Raw genomic sequence first — 27,991 nt, 5'->3', positions numbered from 1 at the left:
TTTGTTAGTCACAGATACCTTTAAAAAAAGGTAGGGGGGTGGATCAGAAAACCAGTCAGTATCTGGTGTGACCACCATTTGCCTCATGCAGTGTGACATCTCTTAGAGTTGAGAGTTGATTAGGCTGTTGATTGTGGCCTGTGGAATGTTGTCTCAGTCCTCTTCAATGGCTATGTGAAGTTGCTGGATTTTGGCGGGAACTGGAACACGCTGTTGTACATGTCGATCCAGAGCATCCCACACATGCTCAATTGGTGACATGTCTGGTGAGTATGCAGGCCATGGAGGAACTGGGACATTGTGAGGCCAGTTGGACAAACGGCAAATTTCTCTAAAACGACGTTGGAGGCGGCTTATGGTAGAGAAATTAACATTCAATTATCTGGCAACAGCTCTGGTGGACATTCCTGCATTCAGCATTCCAATTGCATTGTGTTGTGTGACAAAACTGCACATTTTAGAGTGGCCTTTTGTTGTGTACAGCACAAGGAGCACCTGTGTACTGATCACGTTGTTTCATCAGCTTCTTGAGGTGTCAGGTGGATGGATTATCTTGGCAAAGGAGAAATGCTCACTACCATGTATGGAACATTTCTGTAATCTTTTATTTCAGCTCATGAAACATGGAACCAACACTTTACATGTTGCGTTCATATTTTTGTTCAGTGTATAATACATTTAGGGATAGTGTGAAAAGTTGTCTATACTATATGGGACTTACTCGCTCCAGCGTTTCATGATGCCCCCGTTCTTCTTGGCTCTGAGAGTGTTGCTGGCAGACTCAGACAGCGGTTCAATCTCACAGGACAGAGTGTAGCTGTGGAGAAAAGGAATGGAAATGACAACACTGTATGGCCATATAGACTTGATTCTTTTCATTTGACATTTCATTAAAAAAATCCTTAGGCCTCTCCTCACCTCTCTGTCTCACTGAGTCTCTCCACTTCTGAGAACCAATCCCTGAAGAGGCTGTCCTGGGTGAAACTGTAGTTGTTGGACGCCAACTGCAGAAGCTTAATCTGAGCTATCACCTCAAACTCCTGCAGAGAGAGAGAGAGAGAGAGAGAGAGAGAGAGAGAGAGAGAGAGAGAGGGGGGAGGTGAGTCTCTGCCAGTCACCTCTGGTGGGCCACAACCATAATACCAGGGTGTCTCCCTGTTTACCAACACCTATTTTTCATAGGTACATATGAATTTAATTTACCTTTCGTCGCTTCTCAAAGTTGATAAGTCCACTCTGGAATAGAGAACAAAGAACAATTAGATGTGGGCACTATTCATGTTGCTATAAACAGAGACTTAACAAGTGGACTGAAGAGGCTACAGGATCCAGAGATAGATAGAGATAGACTCTCACCTCGGTGAAGTCTTTCATAGCCGTGTCCATCATGACCAGGTCAGTGAGGAAGGTGCCCAGGTAAGGAATGGTCCCCTGCATCACCCCCTGGGACAGAGACAGAGTCAGAGAGAGGAGTTATCAGAGAGAGCAGTGACCACAGGAGCAATAACACTCATCTAACCACTAGATGGCGCTATGAACACAATAACAGCATAAAGTGGTTGACTTTGGTATTTCATGTTTAAAAAAAACATCTCGACTCACCAAGTCTCTCTGCTGCTGGTGTCTCCTCTGTGCTCGTTTAGGGTTCATCTCCAGGGTGGCAAATTTGGAGGTGCCCTCCTGCAGAAAGAGAGGGAGGAGAATCTGGTTTTACAAAACTGCCTAGAATAGTGCAAAAACCAAATGGGAAACATAACTGGTATTGGCCATGATTCAATTTCAGAAGAGTAGACGGACAGGGCTTAACTAATTCACAAATATATGAGAGGGTGCAGTATGGGCACTGTCGAGTTAACTCTCACGTTTCTGTGAATGGTGCAAACCAGAGTGATTCTTCACCCCAGGTAATGAGAGCTTGCAATCCTACACAGGCCTGGTTGGGCTGGCCCAGATAGATAGAGTAGTAGTGGTTAGTGGGAGCAGAGGTAAGCAGGACAACGCCTTGGGATATCCCTTACAGGCACATGCCTCATTAGGGTGGTGCTCTTATCTGTACTTGCCAACTGCCTATGACGTCAGCGGGGATTCCCTCTGAGCAAGCACAGGTTTCCTCTGTCAATTCACAGCCAATGTACGTCAACAAGCACCCCAGGCTTCAATGTTAGGGCCAATTCATTTACAAGCCTAATAGCCTAGGAATGTGGATAGGAATACCTGTTGGAGAAACCCTCTGCTTTTTCCAATCATAATTGCTTTGTTTGACATCAAAGTAATTTCCCCATTTCACCAGTGAAAGAATATGCTGGCAGTTAAAGAGTAACTTATGCTAAATTGGCATAACAACGACGAGGGCACGTCCTATTTCTTTGTGTAGGAATGTATTCAGGTGAGCAGACTAAATATGTTTCTCTTGGAGGATTCAGATATAACTGAATATGTTGTCTGCTATCTAATCCTCTGTGATCTTCATCAAAGAGAATATGACCTGCCTCTAGTCCTGGTAGAAGCACTGAGCCTCGTGTTGAAAGAGTCAAATATGAACGACTACTGGTGACACGCTCTTCTTCTGCAGGCATGCGGTTAGGCATAGCAAGTCCTCTCGAAACACAAACACACTGATACTTGCACTGGTGGATCTGATACACTTTAGAGGGAACACTACAAGGTAAGATTCTATACAGTGTTGTACAACTCATGATGAATGATAAATGAGCTAGCAACTGAGAGGAGACAAGGTGTTAGCTAGTTTGTCTATTCATTTTCAGGATGCTATGGAGACCCAGCTGTACAGATAGAGATGAGGGCCAATAAAGCAGTAATGGGTCAGCCAGCCACATTTCCTGTCAACTACTAAGTTGTCAACCCCCACTTTTGACACAACCACATCCTGTTTATGCAGTCCCTATCCTAAAAGATCTACTAAGTGCTGATTAACATTTGGGTCATTTATGCACACAATCGTTTCGACATCCACGCTTCTACCTCTGATCATTGACCCACCTTGACCAGCAGCTCTCGGCTTAGAGAGTAGTTGTTGTCATCCGAGAAGATTTCTGACAGCTCACGGAAGGTGCGGAAATTCTCTCTGTTGGCAGAATAAGTCAAATAGGTCAAAAGAGGAACCTGAAATCTCAGTGGCAAAGACAAACCTAAACCACCACTGCAAAAAAACTATAAATTACATTTGAACTTCTACCATCAACCCAACCATAAACCCATGTCACCAATGATGTTTTCTTTGGTGGTTGGGGAACTTGACCATGAAACCCCCCTGGTTCAATTCATAATCTAATAGTACACCCTCCAACCCAACTGTTATCCCTCTGTCGCTGATCCCCTGTCTCACCTAGACACCTCATCCCAGGTCCTCTTGAGTCGGTGGAGAGAGTTACACTGCAGAGCAGAGAGGATAGCTCTCAGAGATGAGAAGTTCTTGAGGATCCGACATTCCTAAACACAACAGAAAGAACCCATGGAGTGACAAAAACAGACATGACCAATGACCTACACATGAAACTAACTGTTGAGTGATTGAGCCAGAGAGTGGGTCTAATGCCTTACCCTGGCCACCTCTATCCAGCGCTCCACCAGTCTGGCCCGCTGGGTGGGCTTCAGACAGGGGTTGCTGAGGCAGGTGGTGATGACACAGTTGGTGACACTGTTGAACTGGGCCACAGTGGCCCGAATGGTGGGGGCCAGGTGCTCCTTCCCCTTCTTATCCCGCTGGGACCAGATTCCCCCCAGGCAGTGGTAGGGGACCACCTTCTTGAACAGATCCTACAGGATGACGTCAGGGGGGAGGGAGAGAGAAGGTAAGGGTAAGTAAAGGGTGAGCACAAAGAAGACAAAATTGAAGTAACTTGAACTCGAACAGCAAGTTCAAATTAAGAGGGGAATGTCTCACCGCATCCATGAGTGTGAACTGCTCAGCAACCATGATGGGGTCAAAGGACAGTAAGTTCAGGGCAGGAAGCTCGTCCTCAAAGACACTCTCTTCCTGCGTGGCGAACGGACAGCCAACCTGCTCCACTGTAAAGAAAACACAGCTGAGATAATAATCAGACTGCCTAAATGACCGTCTATTTTACCAGTTCACCACAGGCCCTTAATAAGCATCAGCATCCCCATCATCCCTGATATCTCTGAGACACAGACCAGTTTAACCCTATCCTGGCTCTTACCGTTAAGGTCCGGCTCACACCGATGCCTGCGGTGGAAGAGGGCCAGCAGGTTGAGTGCACGGCGCTCCAGGTCGGAGCCAGGGAAGTGTTGGTGCAGGTAGGACATCAGGTGGTGTAGACAGCTATACTGTGGAGGACTCCAGAAGTCCTCTGAGTACTGGTCCAGCCACGCCCCCAGGATGGACGACACATTGCTGCAAGACACAACCCGGATGGGAAGAGGCAGGGAATGAGGAGACATGCAGATGACAGAGAGGGAAGAGCACCAGTGGTACATTAGAATTCTGAAAGAACAAACTGTTTGAACACGCTGGTCTCCCCAGATACTTACTGTCTGATCTCTGTGTGGTCCTCCTGAGTGTGTCTGTGTAAGTCTATACCAGGCTGGTTCTGAAACTTGGCATACCTAAGACATGAAGGACAACATCTGTCAACGTTCTACACAGGGAACTGACACGTACACTGTGTTAGTTTGTGTGTGTTTGTGTGTACACCTGCAGGTGTGGTTTTAGCTTCATAGCCGACAGGCTCTGTACCTGTTGAGTAGGAGGCCCAGCACCTGCTGGGTGGTGGCGAAGGAGCGGTAGGTGCAGAGGAAGATGGTGACGTAGGTGGAGTCCTTACCCCTGAACGCTGACACCATGTATTCTACCAGCCTCTCCAGCGTACCAGCCTTAATGGTGCGTACTTTACATGTCTCATACAGGCTGAGTGCAGAGTCTGTCTCCACCCCCAGCCATCGCTGCCCTTTACTGGCCGACTGGTGCAGCTGCACTTTCCTCAGGGTGATGGTGAAGACTGCCCCCTCCTCCACCTCCTCTCCGATCTCCTGTGTCGAGCTCTACAGGGGGAAAAAAAGACAGCAAAATGTTGGAAATACACAAGCAACTTTTGAGATCGGGCCTTTGCTCTCTCTCTCTCTCCCTCTCTCTATCACTCACAGTGGAGGCTGCCGAGGAGAGGTCGGCTCATAATACTGGCTGGAATGGAGTCAATGGAATGGCATCAACCACATAGAAACCACCAGTTTGATGTGTTTGATACCATTCCATTAACTCCATTCCAGCCAGTATTATGAGCCGTCCTCCCCTCAGCAGCCTCCACTGGGGTATATGCATAAATAACAATACTGTTCAGCAAACAGAGGTTGCTATAGATACACAGCCCAACAACAGAGCCCTGCTTTACAAACAAGGAACTAACAATCAAATGTATTTATAAAGCCCTTCTTACATCAGCTGATGTCACAAAGTGCTGTATAGAAACTCAGCCTCAAAGCCCAAACAGCCAGCAATGCAGGTGTAGAAGCCCAATGAAAGAGGCCATAAAACAGTTCACTGTTGTTGATTGTTGTCACCATTCGTTTTTTTCTCTCCAGCTCTCCAACACAGAATGTTGTAAACAGTAATGGTCATTTAAACGCACACAGTCTGACATAACCAGTACATGTAGCAGAATACATTTCCATTACAGGACTTTACAGTGAGCATCCCAGGCACTTGGCCCAGATAGCCAAGCAACATCAGTTTAATCACTTTTTTGGCTTCCGACCTCTATGGGGGACTGGTATGTACAGTAATCTAGCATGCCACAGACATCAGTCATACCCTTACTTGTGTATCTGTCACACACTATTCATCAGAACCTTTCAGTAGCTGGGTATACAGCAGCTTCTCCCTCAGGACATCTGCTGTTAGTCGTAGCCTACTCTGTACTCTCTCACCTTCAATCACACAGCTGCTCTGTTTTGCTTGGTTTCCATGGAGTGGAGCAGCTGCATTTCCATTTCAAGTGCTATATTCATACTATCAATGATGCAACCTATTTTTACTGTTTGTTGTTACAAATCATTTTTTTTTACATGTTTGTAGCCTAGTGGTTAGAGCGTTGGGCCAGTAACCGAAAGGTTGCTGGATCGAATCCCCGAGATGACAAGGTATAAATCTGTTGCTCTGCCCCTGAGCAAGGCACTTAACCCACTGTTCCCCAGGCGCCGATGACGCGGATGTCGATTAAGGCAGCCCTCCATACCTCTCTGATTCAGAGGGGTTGTGTTAAATGCGGAAGACACATTTCAGTTGAATGCATTCAGTTGTGCAACTGACTAGGTATCCTCCTTTCCCTTGTATGGCAGAGGCTGAGCACACCAGCACTGGACTTGTCAGTGAGAGTAGCCCTTATCATCTGAGCCATACAGAAATGCTGCTGGCCTATCAATCTAAACCCATCTGAACACAGCCCTGCTCTTAATTAACATAATGGCAACCTCTCTAGGTTCATGGAGCAAGGCCTCAAATCAGTGCTATTCAGATTCACCAGGTCTTGAATAATGAAAGAATGAAAAGGAGAAAGAAACCATAATCCTAATGTAAATGTAGATTAAAGGGTTTAGATAAGATTAGGTTTGTGTGGAAAACTCTATTTGTGTAGTCTGTGTATGTGTATACAGTGATGAACTGTGGCTGCCTGTGGTATGGCTGTGCCACACAGGACCTATTTACAACTGCAGAAAGGTCAGGGGACTCTCCAGAGACCAGGTTTCCATGGAAACCAGAGGAAACTCCCAAAGAGCCACAGGAACAGGGCATAAGTAGGGCCAGGAAACAGACATATACGTAAGAGAAAACAGCTTCCCCCATTTATCCTTAACCAGTCATATTCCCTCTCTGCCTGACTCATAGCTTAGTCAGCGACAGAGGTGTCATGGGTAGCCCTAGTAGTGTGCCTTTGGTCTCAATTCCACTTTCTGTTGTTCTAACACAAAAGGAGCCACCATCACAAACATACAATATATAGATGTAGGATCTTAATCCGAGCCAGTTTGCTACAGCATGAAAATAATCCTGCAGCAACAGGAAATGTTCATTATTATGTGGTTTATAATGAATGGACATTTTTTTTGTAGGGGTTGAAGGAAAAATCAAGCCTGAAATTTCAAAGTGGAAATTACAAACTTCAGAATCATTTTAAAATCTCAAATGCATTACACCTTTTAAATGTCCTGCATTGCCATAAAGTTATCCTGCAACAAGGTGATCAAATTAAGATCCTACATCTGTTCACCATCAGATTCAAATAAACTACGAAGACCTTTGTCACGCACCATCTCATTGACAGATTTTCATTATTCTGTGAGTACTCGTTCATATGATAATTTTATTAGTGCTGATTTTTTATCAAGTGTTGATAGGCCTACTTGAGTTCATTTTGGATTAAGTGTTGGATCTGGAGTTGATTTGATCAAGTGTTGTACTTGAGCACACACTAATAGAGTGGCACCATGCATTCTAGAAGTAAACTTCCTCATTATGACAAACAGGTGCTGCTGTCACAAGGGTGTGATGATGACTAGATACTAGACAGTGGTGTGAATCTCTAATAGGGAAGAAAGGAAACGAAACTCACGTGGGGAAGAGTCTCCTTTTAAACAAGTCATCAGTTTATCGGAAAGCGAATTCTAACTGGAAAGTCCATCAAAAATGAAAGAATGAAAACTAGTCTTGACTTGACAGGCCAGGAACCTCACTGTAACCACGACAACTGCAACATTTGAATGGGTTCTGTTTTGCAAGCTCGCTTTTTATGCAAGACTGTGTCCGAATGAAAACGTCAATGGGGAACTTCCTCTGTCAATGCAAGTCGACAATGAGTGGTCATATTCATGGTCTCACCTACAGTGTGTACCATGCATCCCATCTATAAAAAAAATTCTATCTGGATGTGTTAGTTTCAGTCATTTAGAAACCTTATGAATAGCATGTAGCGAGGCTGTAGCCACAATGACAACATAAACAAAGCATTGATCTTTGGACTCTGAGCTAGTGCCAACAGAGACCTCCATCCTTCAGCCAACAGTTGCAGATAATCCGTCTTTTACATGTGCCTGAATACACATTGTCACATGGCACAATTACAGCTAATGCACATAGCATCGCTATAACAATCTACTTTTTATAATTGTATTTCGGTAGTTTGTTGATAGTGTTGGCTATTGGGAAATGGTTGGCAAATTCACAGCTGGTTTCATAATCATCCTCTCCTCCAGTTGTTCAGGGAACTGACCCATAGAAAGTCCCCACCAGAAAGAGATCTACTCCGAAATAAAGTCAACAAATACACAACACAAACAATAGTGCAGTCCAACAGTGACCCTCTAGCACAGGCAGCAGCTTCCGCTCACACACAATGACTGTTGAAAGCCAATGAGATCATGTACAGCTTAGGATCACTTTTTCTAGAGAAAAGTCTGGATTATCTCAACTATAAACACAAATATACACACAAATGACACAAACTGAGCAGAAAATGTCCCGTAGACATCAGTTTATGATTTACACAAAACTTAGTGTGGAAGGGTAAAATGCGAGTGTGCATTATCTGCTTGTCTTACTCATTTTCTTTTGAGTGCTGTTCTTTAAGAGAGGGCCTGTGAGCACAAGAGAGTTGAATGTTCAGAATGTTCTTTGTTCTATGTGAAATCATATCAGGAGCTGTATCCACAAAAATGATATTTGGAATAGTCAGACAGAACAAGGCCTACATCCTTGCTATAACATTAGTAGCCTACGGTTTGGGACATAAGTAGGAATTCATGTTTGGAAGTAAGTCAAAGACAACTACTTACTTGGTATTACGTTTCAAAAACTTGGAATAAAGTTATATTCCAGGATGCAGGCCTAAACATTCCAGACACTGTCTGTTTCTTTCATTCCACCTTCCTGAACCTCAATGCCACTCTCCCTCTCTTTCACTCGCTGTCCCTCTTCCTCTCCCTTTCCCTTCCTTTCCGTCTCCATTCAAATGAGCTACAAATCCACCTACAGTTTCTCATTACAGTACTCAGTCAAACTTCCGCCTGCAGTCTGCAGTCTTCAGGATGAGATCCAACAAACAATGGTCTCCTTAAAAAAAAAGGACATTTGTAGAGCATTTTCACAAACACACACACACACATAAACCCACACAAAACAACAACAAAGTATGTAATTAACTATTCGGAGGGAGAGTATGATTTGCTATTGACTTATTTGTCTGACAAATGATATGTCCAATTTGTTCATTACCACATATGTGGAAATACTCTTTAAATTCTTAAGCCCTAATATTTTAATTATTGCATTATTAACAATAACACTTTTCAATGACGGTCCGCCATCTTTTACCAAGAAGAATTTGTGCCAGTATCACCAGTTTAATCTCTTTGATTGACCTAATAAACTCAAAACCGAAATAAACAATTAGCTATAAAGTGCAGTACTTTATCATCATAACAGTATATTGGCTAGATGACTATGAATCATTACTAATGGACAATGGCCAAAGGAAGGACACACATATACAGGGTGAGGACATCATCCACAAGACAAAGTGGCTCCTCCTCTCTACCCTTGGTTGTACCATTATCAGTAATGTAATATTTCAGATGACAGAGTGACCATAACAGTATCAATCTTATGCCAAGCCTGTGACACAGCACTCCTGAGATAGACCCGAGTTATTTACAGACTCTCACTACACCATCATTTCAGCTCAAGGATATATAACTGCATGTGGGTTACAGGGGCTATAGGGGCCCTAAAGTAATCAACAGCCATTGGCTGAAGTGTCAAATTAATTTCAATGGACTGAGTTTCTTTATACACAACTGAACTATTGAATTCCAATACTGTACATTCACCATGCCTACTCAGCTGAAGGAGAAGAATGGCTGTGATTGTAGAGGCAGCTCCTAGGCCAATGAAAGAGGGGGATTAAGCATTAGGTAATTGTGTTACTGGAGAGGATTAGATTACAGGAGAGAGAGAGTTGGTAAATGTAGGAGTGGAGACTGAATTGCCCTCTACACTTGTGACAAATGAAGGAAACATACTGTCTTTAATAATAATGGAGCGTTTGAGTTCCAGCCTTTCGTTTCACAAGCTTGTTGAAACTCTTAAGGCAGCATTTATTCTTCAGAAGGATATTGAACATATTTAGAAACATGCATGCCAGACGGTGGTGTTACTGGTAACATACAGTAAGTACACACATACGGTTTGTATACGCACATTCCCAGAATTACAGATGTTTTGCCTGCCAATTCTTGATCTGATGTAACAACTAACAACATTCAAAGTCACTGTATCAATTACGCTCTCGTCCTCATCTGATCTCCTCTGATCGAAGGAGGCATTATGTAAGGCCAACCAATTTGAATAAGTCATCCCCAATGCTTTATTTGCGGCAACCTCTCAGTGAAAAACAACTGTTAAAAGTACAGACCCATAGTATAATATGTGCTGAGGTATATGTACTTCTTTACACGTTCCCCATCTGCCTATAAGGCCAGTATTGAGCATCAGCAGATAGTAGCCTAAGTTAGAAGGAACATAGCCCACTCTTTTGAATCTTCCTTTGAAATGTGGGTAGTACAGGACACTCAGTACTTATGTCATGATAACAACCATATAAAAACTGTGAAACATCACTATGAACTTCAGTAGGCCTACATTTTATACATTTTGATAAGACTCAAAATCAATAGGATACTACCACATCCCAAATGTTCAGTTTAGGGACACTAGCTCTAGGCCACGAGCCTATAATTACTGATTCGGTATTGATGTAGAGTTCTTTACGCACAGCACACTGGCTTACCTCAAATAATGGTAGGTCAGGGTCCAAATGGGTAAAACTGTGAAGGACCACCGGGCTTTCGTCCTCGCCAACCTCCAGCTTTACCCCATCCCAAATATTTCGCACCTTCCATGTTCCAGCATCAAACATCTCATCGAGGAATCCTGATTTGATGTTTTGCGCATCGGAGTACATCCCCATAAAGTGGACCATTGATAAAGGATACGAGTATGGCAGTCAATCGCTGCTGTGACAACCTATCTTGGTCGTACATCCATAGTTCCTTCGTATGATAGGCTACAATAACATTATTTTTTACCATGGACCCACCCACACAGTAAAAACGGACGTGCATAGACGGAGTATGCTACTGTACTAAAGGCAAGCGCCTCGACCTACTGTACTTGGTAATGCATGACTCAGTTACGGAAAGTGCTTCATAGCTCCACCTTTCTTACGGTACCCGTCCCTCGGGGAATCATTGTTACTATTATGTCGCTGTGGAAACCGTCTCCAGAGAATGTATTGTATATTGATTGATACATTCGTCCGGTTAAAATGTATTCACTGCATGTAGCCATAACGCGCAACAACAGGGGTATTATACCTCGGTAGAAATATAAAAGGATAGATAACAACTAGAGCATATTGGCCACCAAAACCTTAGAATAAATCGAATGGATGGACCATAGTCAGTGAAGCATTTTGAAGGCAAGTGAATCCTTTAGACGTTATGTACCCCCAGGGAATGTGTGAGTATAAAAGTGCAACTTCAATTAGTGCTGGGGTATTTTTACAATTGTGCAATGACTCCTAAGCGATTATCTTGATGAGGTGAGGCAACAACTACAAGTAACATTCAATACTTTTCTCCTTTTTTGAAAACAGCTGGTTATCTAAAAAAAAGATGATACGATTCCTTTGACCTGCAAACGTATCATTAGGGGTATAATTGTATGTTCTGTGGATGAGTGCTCATGTCATCTCCGACATTGACTGGACAGACAATTTGATGGTATTTCTCTTGAGTGACACTTCCCTCTGCTGGTCAGAATTGGAACACACTTGGAACCTCTTAAGAACCAAACATTACTACAACACATTGCAAAATACAATATTCAACAACATACATTATTCTAAGTGTGAGAAAGAAAATAAAAACAGGTGTGACTGAGAAAACATCTGCTTTAACAACAGGGGGTGTTTTCTCCAATACATTCCTGAGCCCACATGTTCTCCCATGTCCCCCCATTCAGCAGCACAATATAGAGATTACTGGTGCTGCTATGATTCAGATTCACAAATCTCTCCCTGAACAGCTGTATGGGATGAGGAGATACAGAAAGAGAGAGGAGAGAGAGAGAGTGAAAGGGATGGGGTAGGGAGAGGGAGAGTTGTCAGCATGGAGGTAAAACTGTATAGGACCTCGGCGTTACTCTGGACCCTGATCTCTCTTTTGAAGAACATATCAAGACCATTTCAAGGACAGCTTTTTTCCATCTACGTAACATTGCAAAAATCAGAAACTTTCTGTCCAAAAATGATGCAGAAAAATTAATCCATGCTTTTGTCACTTCTAGGTTAGACTACTGCAATGCTCTACTTTCCGGCTACCCGGATAAAGCACTAAATAAACTTCAGATTCTCTGCCTCTAACCCTATTACAGGGGCTGAGTCACTGGCTTACTGGGGCTCTCTCATACCGTCCCTGGAAGGGGTGCGTCACCTGAGTGGGTTGATTCACTGATGTGGTCATCCTGTCTGGGTTGGCGCCCCCCCTTGGGTTGTGCCGTGGCGGAGATTTTTGTGGGCTATACTCAGCCTTGTCTCTGGATGGTAAGTTGGTGGTTGAAGATATCCCTCTAGTGGTGTGGGGGCTGTGCTTTGGCAAAGTGGGTGGGGTTATATCCTTCCTGTTTGGCCCTGTCCGGGGGTGTCCTCGGATGGGGCCACAGTGTCTCCTGACCCCTCCTGTCTCAGCCTCCAGTATTTATGCTGCAGTAGTTTATGTGTCGGGGGGCTAGGGTCAGTTTGTTATATCTGGAGTACTTCTCCTGTCCTATTCGATGTCCTGTGTGAATTTAAGTGTGCTCTCTCTAATTCTCTCTTTCTCTCTTTCTTTCTCTCTCTCGGAGGACCTGAGCCCTAGGACCATGCCCCAGGACTACCTGACATGATGACTCCTTGCTGTCCCCAGTCCACCTGGCCGTGCTGCTGCTCTAGTTTCAACTGTTCTGCCTTATTATTATTCGACCATGCTGGTCATTTATGAACATTTTAACATCTTGGCCATGTTATGTTATAATCTCCACCCGGCACAGCCAGAAGAGGACTGGCCACCCCACATAGCCTGGTTCCTCTCTAGGTTTCTTCCTAGGTTTTGGCCTTTCTAGGGAGTTTTTCCTAGCCACCGTGCTTCTACACCTGCATTGCTTGCTGTTTGGGGTTTTAGGCTGGGTTTCTGTACAGCACTTTGAGATATCAGCTGATGTACGAAGGGCTATATAAATACATTTGATTTTGATTTGGAGGTGCAACCAGCTGGCTACCTTTGGCCCTCCTATGATTAAACCACAGTCCACCCTCTTCTATTTGTCAGGCTTCCTGTTTGAATCAATAAACAGTGTTGTTCTGCTATGGCAGATACCCCAACATGGTTTACTCTCAGTAAGTGCTCATGTACTAGCTGTACAACTAACCTATAACAAAATACAGAAGTATGATCATATCACACTTAGAACAGAAACAACAAAGCCAAGCTATTGGATAATATGCCACTGCTAAATGTGAGGAACACACACATACTGTATGCACACACGCACATGCTCAGGCATATATCATTTATCAAAGAAACTCACATTTTTTCCGGCATAATATTGAGTGTATCAGAGTTGATACCTACCTTTCGGTCTACCTCTCTGCGTTTCACAGTAATGAAGGCAGCCTGGCACATAGACTGAGTCCTACAGAAGTCTCCACCCCTCAGCAGTCCACAGGTCCACTGAGCCCACCACATCACTGCTTCTCTCAGAACCAAGGAATAAGACTAGAGAATAAAACCGGACCGGGACAGAGAACCAAAAGCAGGGCTTAGGGCTGTCCCTTCTCTCCCCTCCCCAGTCACAGATTGGGTAACCACCTCAGGCCCACTCCAGTGGGTGTTTACTTAAACAGTTGTGTCAACACGCAAGAAACTGAACAATAAAATATTAACTTCTACAAAAAAATGATAGGGATTCCAAAAAGCCTGCTCATAGCTTGTAAGAGTGAAGAAACTGTCCCATTGTTCAATTGCAAATTACAACTATAAACAGTACTTTACAGTGCCTTCAGAATTTATTCATACCCTTTGACTTCTTCCACATTTTGTTGTGTTACAGCCTGAATTTAAAAGTAATTGCATTGGGACGTGTTGTCACTGGCCTACACACACTACCTCATAATGTGAAAGTGGAATTATTTTTTTCTGAATTTTTACAAATGAATAAAAAATGTATATCTCAAATGTCTTGAATACCTCATCTCTGTACCCCACACATATAAAGACCTGAGAGGTTTTCCAATGCCTCTCCAAAGAAGGGCACATATTGGTAGATTGGTAAAAATAAAAATAAAAAGTAGACATTGAATATCCCTTTGAGCATGGTGAAGTTATTAATTACACTTTGGATGGTGTATCAATACACCCAGTCACTACAAAGATACAGACCCTAACCCTAACTCAGTTGCTGGAGAGGAAGGAAACTGCTCAGGGATTTTACCATGAGGCCAATTGTGACTTTAAAGCAGTTAGAGTTTAATGGCTGTGACAGGAGAAAACTGAGAATGGATCAACAACATTGTAGTTACTCCACAAAACTAACCTAATTGACAGAGTGAAAAGAGAGACGCCTGTACAGAATGAAAAAGATTCCAAAACATGCATCCTGTTTGCAACAAGACAATACTGCAAAAAATGTGGCAAAGCAATTAACTTTTTGTCCTGAATACAGTGTTATGTTTGGGACAGATCCAATACAACACATCCCTGAGTACCACTCTCCATATTTTCAAGCATAGTGGTGGCTGTATTATGTTATGGGTATGCTTGTAATTATTAAGGACTGGGGAGCTTTTCAGGATAAAACATTTTGCCAAGCACAGGGAAAATCCTAGAGGAAAACCAGGTTCAGTCTGCTTTCCACCAGAAACTTGGAGATTAATTCACCCTTCAGAAGGAAAATAACCTAAAACACAAAGCAAAATCTACACTGGCCAAGAGAACAGTGAATGTTCCGGAGTGGGCGAGTTACAGGTTTGACTTTAATCTGCTTGAGAATCTATGGCAAGACTTGAAAATGGTTGTCAAGCAATGATCAACAACCAATTTCACAAAGCTTAAATAAAAAAAATAGGCAAACATTGTGTAATCCAGGTGTGCAAAGCTCTTAGAGACTTACCCAGAAAGACTCGCAGCTGTAATCGCTGCCAAAGGTGATTCTAGCATGTATTGACTCAGGGGTGTGAATACTTATGTAAGTGAGATATTTCTGTATTTAATTTTCAATAAATTAAATGTAATTTAAAAAAAAATACTTTTACCCATTTCTCGTGGTATCCAAATAATAGTTACAGTCTTGTCCCATCGCTGCAACTCCCGTACAGACTCAGGAGGAGAAGGTGAAGAGCCATGCGTCCTCCGAAACACAACCCAACCAAGCCACACTGCTTCTTGACACAATGCCCGCTTAACCCAGAAGCCAACCACACCAATGTGTCGGAGGAAACACTGTACACCTGGCGACCATGTCAGCGTGCATGCGCCCGGCCCGCCACAGGAGTTTCTAGAGCACAATGGGACAAGGACATCCCTGCCAGCCAAACCATCCCCTAACCGGACAATGCTGGGCCAATTGTGTGCCGTCCTCTGGATCAGCCAGCTGCGACAGGGCCTGGACTCTAACCAGGATCTCTAGTGGCACAGCTAGCAACTGTGATGCAGTGCCTTAGACCACCGCGCCACTCGGGAGGCCGTCAAATTTGCAACATTTCTAAAAACATGTTTTCACTTTGTCATTATGGTGTGTGTAAAGGGGTGAGAGAGAAAAAAACATATATAATTTTTTTTTTTTTCAGATTGTAACGAAACAAAATGTGGAATAAGTAATGTGGTATGAATACTTTCTGAAGGCACTGTATTTCTCTGAACAGAAAATAAAAATGAAATCACTGGCATCATGTTACCCTGAAATTCCCAGGGTTATTCCTATTCAGCTGAAATTGTGAGGCAAAATGTATTTAAGGCCTAACAAAATAGATTATGGCCATTCTATATTTTCATCAGTTAATCAGCCAATGGACTGACAAATGTAAACCGAAAGCAAACATGGTGAGCATAGGCAGTCAAACCAAAAGCAGTGCCAAAACTAGCACAGCTTCCTTATGGTGGAGTACAACAACAAGACAAACACGTGAATGAGTTCACCATAAGTTACATGCGTTGTTGTCAATCTCTTATAAAGGTTACATAAGAGCCTAGTTTTATGGGGCGTTATGTGATCTAGAAGCCTAACAACCTGAACAAAAAAAGTCTCCAAGGAAAATCCTACTGACAGACAGAGAGTTGGCTCCTTAAAACCTTTTACTGTAGTGGCCTAAATCAGGGTCAAAGAGCGTTTCTTGGTAGTCTTAAACAAATCTACTTTGAAACAAAAGTATACACCTCACACACGTGGTTAGAATACATTCTTCTTTATTTAATGAAGAACACTTAAACAAAAACAACAAAAAAAAAAATATAAGCCAACCGTGACCGCTATATAAACAATGTGCTAACGTATAACATAGACAATATCCCACGAAATACCCAAAGAAGATGGCTGCCTAAATATGGTTCCCAATCAGAGACAATGATAAACACCTGCCTCTAATTGAGAACTAATCTAGGCAACCATAGACCTACATAAACACCTAGATGGAAACAACCCCATAAATCTACAAAACCCCTAGACAGTACAAACACCTTAGATGAGACAAAAACACACATATCACCCATGTCACATTCTGACCTAACCAAAATAATAAAGAAAACAAAGAATACTAAGATCAGGGCGTGACACTGGGATCCACACAAAACATGAAACGTGACATAATACAGAACATTAGTAGACAACAGCTCAAGGACAGAACTACATTAAACATAATATATACAGTGGGGCAAAAAAGTATTTAGTCAGCCATGAATTGTGCAAGTTCTCCCACTTAAAAAGATGAGAGAGGCCTGTAATTTTCATCATAGGTACACTTCAACTATGACATACAAAATGAGAAAAGAAAATCAAGAAAATCACATTGTACGATTTTTTATGAATTTATTTGCAAATTATGGTGGGAAAAAGGTATTTGGTCACCTACAAACAAGCAAGATTTCTGGCTCTCACAGACCTGTAACTTCTTCTTTAAGAGGCTCCTCTGTCCTCCACTTGTTACCTGTATTAATGGCACCTATTTGAACTTGTTATCAGTATAAAATACACCTGTCTACAACCTCAAACAGTCACACTCCAAACTCCACTATGGCCAAGACCAAAGAGCTGTCAAAGGACACCAGAAACAAAATTGTAGACCTGCACCAGGCTGGGAAGACTGAATCTGCAATAGGTAAGCAACTTGGTTTGAAGAAATCAACTGTGGGAGCAATTATTAGGAAATGAAAGACATACAAGACCACTGATAATCTCCCTCGGTCTGGGGCTTCACGCAAGATCTCAAAATGGGGTCAAAATGATCACAACAACGGTGAGCAAAAATCCCAGAACCACACGGGGGGACCTAGTGAATGACCTGCAGAGAGCTAGGACCAAAGTAACAAAGCCTACCATCAGTAACACACTACGCCGCCAGGGACTCAAATCCTGCAGTGCTAGACGTGTCCCCCTGCTTAAGCCAGTACATGTCCAGGCCCGTCTGAAGTTTGCTAGAGAGCATTTGGATGATCCAGAAGAAGATTGGGAGAATGTCATATGGTCAGATGAAACCAAAATATAACTTTTTGGTAAAAACTCAACTCGTCGTGTTTGGAGGACAAAGAATGCTGAGTTGCATCCAAAGAACACCATACCTACTGTGAAGCATGGGGGTGGAAACATCATGCTTTGGGGCTGTTTTTCTGCAAAGGGACCAGGACGACTGATCCGTGTAAAGGAAAGAATGAATGGGGCCATGTATTGTGAGATTTTGAGTGAAAACCTCCTTCCATCAGCAAGGGCATTGAAGATGAAACGTGGCTGGGTCTTTCAGCATGACAATGATCCCAAACACACCGCCCAGGCAACGAAGGAGTGGCTTCGTAAGAAGCATTTCAAGGTCCTGGAGTGGCCTAGCCAGTCTCCAGATCTCAACCACATAGAAAATCTTTGGAGGGAGTTGAAAGTCCGTGTTGCCCAGCAACAGCCCCAAAACATCACTGCTCTAGAGGAGATCTGCATGGAGGAATGGGCCAAAATACCAGCAACAGTGTATGAAAACCTTGTGAAGACTTACAGAAAACATTTGACCTCTGTCATTGCCAACAAAGGGTATATAACAAAGTATTGAAATAAACTTTTGTTATTGACCAAATACTTATTTTCTACCATAATTTGCAAATAAATTCATAAAAAATCCTACAATGTGATTTTCTTGATTTTTTTTCTCATTTTGTCTGTCATAGTTGAAGTGTACCTATGATGAAAATTACAGACCTTTCTCATCTTTTTAAGTGGGAGAACTTGCACAATTGGTAGCTGACTAAATACTTTTTTGCTCCACTGTATATATATTTTTATAAAAGGCACACGTAGCCTACATATCAATACACACAAACTATCTAGGTCAAATAGGGGAGAGGCGTTGTGCTGTGAGGTGTTGCTTTATCTGTCTTTTGAAACCAGGTTTGCTGTTCAGTTGAACAATATGAGATGGAACAGAGCTCCAAGCAATAATGGCTCTATATAATACTGTACACTTTCTTGAATTTGTTCGGGATTTGGGGACTGTGAAAAGACCCCTGGTGGCATGTCTTGTGGGGTAAGTGTGTGTGTCCAAGCTGTGTGTAATTGACTATGCACACAATTTGGGATTTTCACCTAAATGTTTCTTATAAAAATAGACTTTTAACCAAGAGAGACTGGCATGCATAGTATTTATATCAGGCCTCTGAATACAATGAAGAGCAAGACATGCAACTCTGTTCTGGGTCAGCTGCAGCTTAACTAGGTCCTTCCTTACAGCACTCGGCCACAAGACAATAATCAAGATAAGACAAAACTAGAGCCTGCTGGACATGCTTTTTGGAGTGTGGTGTCGAAAAAGCAGAGCATCTCTTTATTACGGACAGACCCCTCCTCATCTTTACAACCATTGAATCTATATGTTTTGACCATGACAGTTTACAATCTAAGGTAACGCTAAGTAATTTAGTCTCCTCAACTTGTTCAATAGCCATACCATTCATTACCAGATTCAGCTTAGGTCTAGAACTTAGGGAATGATTTGTACCGAAAACAATGCTCTTAGTTTTAGAGATGTTCAGGACCAGTTTATTACTGGCCACCCATTCCAAAACAAACTACTACTCTTTGTTAATCATCAGCATACATGGACACACATGTTTTGTTTAATGCCAGTGGCAGGTCATTGTTAAAAATAGAAAAGAGTAGAGGGCCTAGAGAGCTGCCCTGCGGTACACCACACTTTACATGTTTGACATTAGAGAAGCTTCCATTAAAGAAAGCCCTTTCAATTATATTAGATAGATAGCTCTGAATCCACAATATGGCAAAGGCTGAAAAGCCATAAGGCATACGTATTTTCAACAACAGGTTATGCACTGAAATCTAACAGTACAGCTCCGACAATGTTATTATTATCAATTTATTTCAAACAATCATCCGTCATTTGTGTCAGTGCAGTACATGTTGAGTGCCTTTCTCTATTAGCATGCTGAAAGTCTGTTGTTAATTTGTTTACAGCGAAATGGCATTGCTAGAAAGCTTATAGGTCTGCTGTTAGAACCAGTAAAGGCCGCTTCACTGTTCATTTTTGGCATTTCCTGCCTAAGTTTGTCCACTTGGCCAATTAAGTAATCATTACAATAATTGCCAACATCAAATGGTTTTGTGATGAATAAGCCATATGATTCAATGAAAGATGGAGTTAAATTGGTCTTTCTGCTCATAATTTCTTTTAAGTTTTTTTCCATCATTCTTTATGTCATTGATCTTGGCTTCATAATATAGTTATTCTTCTTTTTGTTAAGTTTAGTTATGAGCTTAAAAAAGAAGACACTTGTACCATGTCAGAGATAGTTGAAATTAATTCAATTTTGAGTTTGCATCCCAATATTACACTTTATATACATCAGATTTTCTGTGTGTTTTTAAAAATAATGTTTATTAATTAAAATATTCATAACATTCGACCCATGAAGCCAATCTGGCAATTTACTGCAGGAAAGGGCCATGAAACGTCCCATTCAAACAGAATGAAATGACTTCTGAGAACCACAGACCTCCTAACTACCTGACAGAAAGAGTCTGCTCTTATGAACGGATGGATTTATTGCTCACCATTATTTCAAGGAGCTGCAGGCCCATTCTGAGGCACTCCTAGCTCGTAGGTCTTAGCATTTAAAAACTTTTTGACAACTGCCCTGCAGCTAACTGAAGACCATTTGAAATGCAACCCTTCTGAGGCAGCTTTACAATACCTTAAGGAGACACCCTATCTAATAGCAGGGAAAAGCAGGGTATTTCTGATTGGGTTTGGGCCAAGACTGCCAGCAGGTTTTACGAAATGCCTCTAGTGCAAAGATTCTGTTTCCCAACTTATTTGTTCAACATGTAATTGGAAATAAATCATAGACCAGCGGCTACCATAGGGAACAACAGAAGCAACTTCCTCTATAATCAAGTGTAAGAGGGTTTGAGTAAGAAGAGCATGACTAGAGGAAAACAGCTGACACAATAAGACACACAGAGATGGACTTGTCACAGTGAGGAGGAACTAGAGACCAATGTCACAGTCTATTTCCAAACACCGATAAAAAGAATGAACCACCAAGTAGCAAGTAATACCATATTTATAACTATGTAATAAACAATAAAAACACATCCACATTCAATAGTGGGCATGACTAAACATGCACAAGAAAAACATATCGAAGTAAACGCACACCACAGGGGAATGGTTGCCCAACTCTGCTCTCGGATGTGTGCCAGACACACTGAACAGCTGAACCACCACCCTGGTGGTAGCATACTGTAACAGACAAACACATCCTCCTTCTCTGAATCACCACCCTCTCTCTCACCCATAAACTCTTTCTCTCACATACACACACACAGCCAAAAAGACTGCGACTGAATCAAATAACAACATATGAGCTCTTTCTTACCAGATCATCCAGTATGTTGACAGGGAAGTCAAACATACACATCTTGACTGGCTGAGCCAAGGCTTTGTGAAGGCTGAAGAGGGACTTGGTCTCCATGCTGCTAAAGCACTCCCAGAGACAGAGAACAGACGACCGATGCTCCCGGAGCAACAGATCGCTACACTCCCTCCGGATTTAACGCTCACTCTGCATCAATCACACACACACACAAACAAACAGGAACTCCGGGCTGCTGTTAACATAAACACCACCACAACTTCCACTGTTGCTGCCGCTGCCTCTACTGAAGACTTGAAGGAACCTGTCTGAGAGGTAGAGAAACCCCCTCGGCTCCCTCACCTGCTTCTTCTAGCCTCTCTCTCTCTCTCTCTCTCTCTCTCTCTCTCTCTCCCTCCCTCCCCTCTCACTCTCCTTTCAGCGCTACGTTGGGAGAATCTAAATTGTATACTCCTCGCGTCGTCTCTATTCTCTCCCCATCTCCTTCTCAAAACCCATTGGAGGAGAAGGTCAGAGGGGCGGGACCTTTGGCTTTCTCATCCAATAGGTTTTGAGAAGGAGGCGAGAAGAGGGGACGCGAGGAGTGAGAAAATGCGATTCTCCCAGAGTGTTTCTCACTAGGGAATGTCTGTGCTGTCAGCTGCTGCCCTCTCTGCTTTTATCTATTTCATCCTGCAGATGTAGGTAGAACCTCTCATCATTCAGCTGCTTATCCAACATTAGTGGCTGCTTTTTCTTCCTCAGTAGCATTGTAATGTTGTTCACACACCCTTTCACACTGACCACAGCCTGCATAATAAGAACTGTATGCAGAAGGTGTGCTCAAAAAACGAATGTGAAATGCAGCAGGTGTGCTCATCTCCCTCTGCCTCACTCCCTGACTGTGCTGCAGTGGAATGAATGTTAACACTGGAAGCCAAGCTACATTGTTATGTGTAACCAGAGGTGCTAAATAAACAACACATCCAGGGAAAACAAGAGAAATTGCTCTGGGGCGAAAGGATGTCGCCATGTGGGTGGTGGTCAAGGCAACATTAGAAGTGTTTGTTTGGCTACATACATTAGAGGTACAATGTGTACACAGTCCATGCATCTTCCTGCATGAAGTACTGCTTCTCTTGATGCCCCAGCTACCATCTCGAGTAGCTCCCTAGGGTTTCAAACTAACAGCAGAGCTAAAATGAATCTTAGGCATGAAATGTAGGTCACACGGCTTTTACCTCAAATGGCTAAAGCCTAAAGTAATTTCTTACAAGATTGGAAAAAAAAAAGTTGTTCCTCCCCTGAAGACCGCACATACACACTTGCTACTTTTGTGTACAATGTACAATTCTGGAAAATGACTAACGTCCTGTTTCATCATTCACCAGGGGGATTCCCGGTTGTGAAATATACGTTTCAAAAGCATCAACATGTAGTGTACAATGCTCATTCAGAGAAGTGAGAAGGGGGTCATTCCATGTAATTTCAGCAAGCCATGACACCCACCATCTCAGATTGTTCTGAAATGATTTCTGCAGCTAGCAACAGATAAGAGAAGCATTCCTGTAACATTATTTGGTTGAAATATAATTCGATCTTAAGCTAATTGACTGCACCCAAATTGGCCCTATTAATTTGTAGGATTCACATAATATTCAATAAATATAGTACCTAACATCCGAGTTGTACCAAACTTCATCCTACCAATGATTAAGACATGAGGAATCCAAATAAATGGTCAAGAGCCACCCACAGACACCCCACACCAAGCCCACCCCAACAGCCATTATACAGTATCAGTCTGATTAGAAAATAAGATTCACACACATTCACCACTGTATGCTCATCTATGGATTTCCCAAGGACCATATCAAACTTAATGGCATAATATGTGTCACTGGAAACTTTCTTTGCACCTATGAGGCTTTTGGAGAGTGGAACAAAGTGATGGAAGTTGCGGGTTCCTGGCAGAGTTCTTGTGTTATAGTTTGCTGCTATGATGAGTACTGGATTGGAATTGCAGATGCTGTGGATGATGAAAACATGGACGTAAAGTTGAAATTCATGCATCCAAGTTATCCAGCAAGGTCATTTTCTTGGCCAAACATAAAGGACACATGTTATGTACCAAAACCAAGCATCATCTGCACCATTAATGCAACGACCCCTGCAACTGGTCGCCAACATCACTTGGGATGTAGATACATCCCTGCAATAGAAGATGCACTAAAGGAAAATAAAGTGAAATAATAAAATGAGATATGAGTAGTCCTCAGCTCTGTTGATGATTTTTCTTTGATATGTATTTGGGCAAATACATTGTTCTGACTTTAACACTTCACTCTACATTTATAAATCATTTGAAGGTTCAATCTTGAATTAACATTGAGGAAGGGGAGGGGGGAATTCGTCACACTTTTTTCCACTAATAGCAGGAACAGCACCATCTAGTGGTCAGAAACTAGTAATATCAAGTTGTATGATGGTACATAAACCAACAACTTCAATGACGCATTTCTCTGAACAGGGGAAAATAACCATAATCTCATTCACTGAATAGATTACATTGTATGAGGAAACAATAGTCCTATCTGCAGCTTCATACTACTTGTCAGACATAGAGAACTGGTACTTTATACTAGCCATTGGGGTGGGCTTGGTGTCATCACGTCTTAATCCTTGTTAAGAAGAGGTTTGGTCTAAATCGGTTGTTGCGTACTATATTTATTAAATATTATATGAATCCTATTAATTGAAATGGCAAATTTGGGTGCAATCAATTAGCTCAAATTGTTCAAATTGTCTTTCAACAAAATGATGTTGCAGGAATGCTTATCTTATCTGTTTCTAACAACATAAATTATTTCAGAACAATCTGAGATGGTGGGTGATGAAATCCTCTGAAATCCTCTTGTCTTTTTGAGGTGGAACGACCCAAGAGACAGATTTGAAATGTAAACTAAGTCGTAATTCGCAGATAGTCTTGTGGTGCAATTTAACATTGGCTATAGGTAGACAGATAGATGGGCAGTGAAAAGAGTATGTGTGCCATGTTCAATAGTATAAGGCTTGAGACACTGAAAACTGTTTTCAGATGCAGAGACCCACATTGCCTGCCTACTGTAGAAGAGCAGTTGTCATGGAAACTGTAAGGCAAAGCTTTCCCCTCATGGAGCAAAACCGTGTGGCCAATGCAGTGGCTGAATTCATGCAAGTCTTGCCTCAGTGAGGGAGTTCTATTAACTCCGGCCTATGAACCATGACATGAGCTGGCAAAAGCGGTGAGTGGGCAAAAGCGGTGAGGGAGGAGCACCCTTCACAAATGGAACAGTAACCTGTGCCACTCGGTCATGCTGTCATCAAGGCAGCATTGTGCATCGTCCAGAAACATATACAACATCTATTTTCCATAAACTATACATTGGATACAGTATACCAAACACTAGGAACACCTTCCTAATATTGAGGTGCACCCACTCCCCCCTTTTGCCCTCAGAACAGCCTCTATTCGTTGGGGCATGGACTCTACAAGTTGTCGAAAGTGTTCCACAGGGATGCTGGCCCATGTTGACTCCAATGCTTCCCACAGCTGTGTCAAGAGTGGCTGAATGTCCTTTGGTTGGTGGACCATTCTTGACACACACAGGAAAAAGTTGAGCATGAAATACCCTGCAGCATTGCAGTTCTTGACAGAAATTGGTGCCCCTTCACCTACTACCATACCCTGCTCAAAGGTACTTAAATGTTTTGTCTTGCCCATTCACCCTCTGAATTGCACGCATACACAATCCATGTCTCAATTGTCTCAAGGCTTAAAAATCCTTCTTTAACCTGTCTCCTCCCCTTCATCTACACTAATTGAAGTGGATTTAACAAGTGACATCAATAAGGGATCATAGCTTTCACCTGGATTAACCTGGTCAGTCTATGTCATGGAAAGTGTTCTTAATGATTTGTATACTTAGTGTGTTTGAATTTTCAAACTAGTTTTTATTGGGAAGGCAGATAAAGCATTTTTATCAAAAGCAATCACTTTTGCGTGTGAAAACACAGAATCCTACTCATTATGCCATGTGCTTAAAGGGATAGTTCACTAAAATAAAAAAAATACACAATGGTTTCCTTACCCTTTAATCAGTCTATGGACAAGGTAGGACAGCAATCCACACTTTGGTTTAGTTTACCTGGCAGTGGCTGGCACTGTTTCCAAATTATATGTTTTAGCATTTGTGGCACAAATCCCATTCAAGTCATGGAACCGGAAAATGTTTGTCATCAGGGAGGGTATTTTTCTCCTCGCTCTGCTGACAAGCATTTCTTCTCTGCTCATTCAGGAGTAATAAAGGCCTAGTTCACTAATTTGGTGGATAAATATATTTTATTGTTATTTATCAAGGGGTACTGCAGCACCCTGCAGCACCCTCAGCACCCCTACTTTCTGTGCCTCAGAGCCACAGCCAGGACAGGAAGCCAGACTGTCTTTGTCTACAGGAAGTGGACCTGTATGTTACAAAGGCAGGACAGGGTGATGCACAGCACACTCAGAAGCCAAACCATGCAGGAAAGGTGAACAAGGTGAGCCAGGGGTACACGCAATGCCGTCGGGGGTACACCAAATACAAACGTGATTCCCATGTTCAAACAGTCCATTTAGATTTTCCAACAGGGCTATACAATTGGGGGATGTTTTTTTTCTCAACTCAGTAGCCTCGTTTCACTGCCAAAATTCAAATGAAACCATATAGTGTTCAGCGAAATAACAACACAATGTCAAATACAGGTAGCCTAGTCAAAGAATTAACATCCAATCACATTAATCGTTACTCACTCACGGGAAACCTTCACCCTTGCGCAGAAATTTAGAAACGAAACATGCCAATTTGAAAAATAAGCCACGAGAGTATTTTGAGCTAGAATTAAGACAACTTTCGAGTAGTAAGACATGTATAAAAGCAACAGATACCATTAATAAGAAGGGGCTAGAAGCGTCTTATATGGTGAGCTACTGAGTGGCTAGGACAGACAAGCCCCATACTATTATGGAGGACTTAATACTTCCTGCTGTCGCGGATATGGCTGGGACAATGCTGGGGGAAAAGGACTGAAAAACTACACAGACAAGGCCTTCATCAAACAACACTGTTTCACGATGCATCAGTGACATGGCAGGAGATGTTTTGAAACAATTACTGCTTTGCATACAAGCCAATGAATTCTATGCGTTATAGCTGGATGAGTCAACTGATGTGGCGGGCCAGGCACAGCTCCTGGTATATGTCCGTTACGTTTATGGTGGGGGGGTCAATTAAGGATGACATCCTCTTCTGCAAACCACTGGAAACCAGGACAAAAGGAGAGGATTTTTTTAAGTACTGGGCAGCTTTGGGACATCAAATGGACTTTGGTGGTCAATATGTGTTGATATCTGTACTGATGGCGCAAAAGCCATGAAAGAGAGACATAGTGGAGTGGTAATGCACATGCAAGTAGTTGCTCCCGACGCCAGTTGGGTACACAGCAGCATCCACCGAGAGGCTCTTGCTGCCAAGGGAATGCCTGACAGCTTGAAAGACGTTTTGGACACTACAATGAAAATGGTTAACTTTGCTAAAGCAAGGCCCCTGAACTCTTGTGTATGTTCTGCATTATGCAATGATATGGGCAGCGACCATGTAACGCTTTTACAACATGCAGAAGTGCGCTGGTTATCAAGGGGCAAAGTATTGACACGTTCTTTTAATTGAGAGACAAGCTTAAAGTTTTCTTTATTGACCATCATTTTCACTTGTCTGACCGCTTGTATGATGACTAGTTTCTCACACGACTGGCCTATCTGGGTGATGTTTTTTCTCGCCTGAATGATCTGAATCTAGGATTACAGGGACTCTGCAACTATATTCAATGTGAGGGACAATATTGAGGCTATGATTAAGAAGTTGGAGCTCTTCTCTGTCTGCATTATCAAGGACAACACACAGGTCTTTCTGTCATTCTATGATTGTTTGTGCGCAAATGAACTCAAGCTTACGGACAATGTGAAATGTGATATAGTGAAGCACCTGAGTGAGCTGGGTGCGCAATTACGCAGGTACTTTCCCGAAATGGATGACACAAACAACTGGATTCATTATCCCTTTCATGCCCTGCCTCCAGTCCACTTACCAGTCCACTTACCGATATCTGAACAAGAAAATTGCAACAAGCGGTTCTGTGAAAATTGAATTTAATCAGAAGCCGCTGCCAGATTTCTGGATAGGGCTGTACCCAGAGTAGCCTGCCTTGGAAAATCGAGCTGTTAAGACACTAATGCCATTTGCAACCATGTACCTACAGTTGAAGTCGGAGGTTTACATACACTTAGGTTGGAGTCATTAAAACTTGTTTTTTAACAACTCCACAAATTTCTTGTTAACAAACTATAGTTTTGGAAAGTCGGTTAGGACATCTACTTTGTGCATGACACAAGTCATTTTTCCAACAATTGTTTACAGAGATTATTTCCCTTATAATTCACTGTATTCACTGTAATTCCAGTGGGTCAGAAGTTTTCATACACTAAGTTGACTTTGCCTTGTAACAGCTTGGAAAACTCCCGAAAATGATGTCATGGCTTCTGATAGGCTAATTGACATCATGGGAAAATCTCTTTGCTTGACATCATGGGAAAATCAAAAGAAAATCAGCCAAGACCTCAGGAAAAAAAATTGTAGACCTCCACAAGTCTGGTTCATCCTTGGGAGCAATTTCCAAATGCCTGAAAGTACCACGTTCATCTGTACAAACAATAGTACACAAGTATAAA

At 42.4% G+C, this 27,991-nt stretch overlaps 1 protein-coding gene across 3 annotated transcripts in view; it reads right to left on the bottom strand.

The window, feature by feature from the left end:
• Positions 1-21,475, bottom strand: part of LOC139389706 (ral guanine nucleotide dissociation stimulator-like) — a 30,713-nt gene extending 9,238 nt beyond the window's left edge. The window contains exons 1-13 of one of the 3 annotated variants that reach the window (XM_071136607.1): positions 21,211-21,475; positions 4,718-5,022; positions 4,513-4,587; positions 4,182-4,375; positions 3,905-4,029; positions 3,562-3,777; positions 3,347-3,450; positions 3,001-3,085; positions 1,603-1,680; positions 1,357-1,443; positions 1,204-1,236; positions 919-1,040; positions 722-817 (exon numbers count right to left, since the gene is read on the bottom strand). In XM_071136607.1, coding sequence (XP_070992708.1) covers positions 722-817; positions 919-1,040; positions 1,204-1,236; positions 1,357-1,443; positions 1,603-1,680; positions 3,001-3,085; positions 3,347-3,450; positions 3,562-3,777; positions 3,905-4,029; positions 4,182-4,375; positions 4,513-4,587; positions 4,718-5,022; positions 21,211-21,306 — 1,616 coding nt within the window. In that variant the 5' untranslated portion in view covers positions 21,307-21,475. Of the gene's footprint in view, positions 1-721; positions 818-918; positions 1,041-1,203; positions 1,237-1,356; positions 1,444-1,602; positions 1,681-3,000; positions 3,086-3,346; positions 3,451-3,561; positions 3,778-3,904; positions 4,030-4,181; positions 4,376-4,512; positions 4,588-4,717; positions 5,023-10,817; positions 11,115-13,698; positions 13,926-21,210 lie in introns of those variants that run through there. The other 2 variants (XM_071136606.1, XM_071136605.1) reach the window with 2 other exon arrangements.
• Between the last annotated feature and the right edge of the window lie 6,516 nt (positions 21,476-27,991).

This window comes from Oncorhynchus clarkii, chromosome 30 (assembly GCF_045791955.1).
Source record: "Oncorhynchus clarkii lewisi isolate Uvic-CL-2024 chromosome 30, UVic_Ocla_1.0, whole genome shotgun sequence".
Classification (NCBI taxonomy): domain Eukaryota; kingdom Metazoa; phylum Chordata; class Actinopteri; order Salmoniformes; family Salmonidae; genus Oncorhynchus; species Oncorhynchus clarkii.
This window is presented reverse-complemented; position numbering and strand designations above follow the sequence as displayed.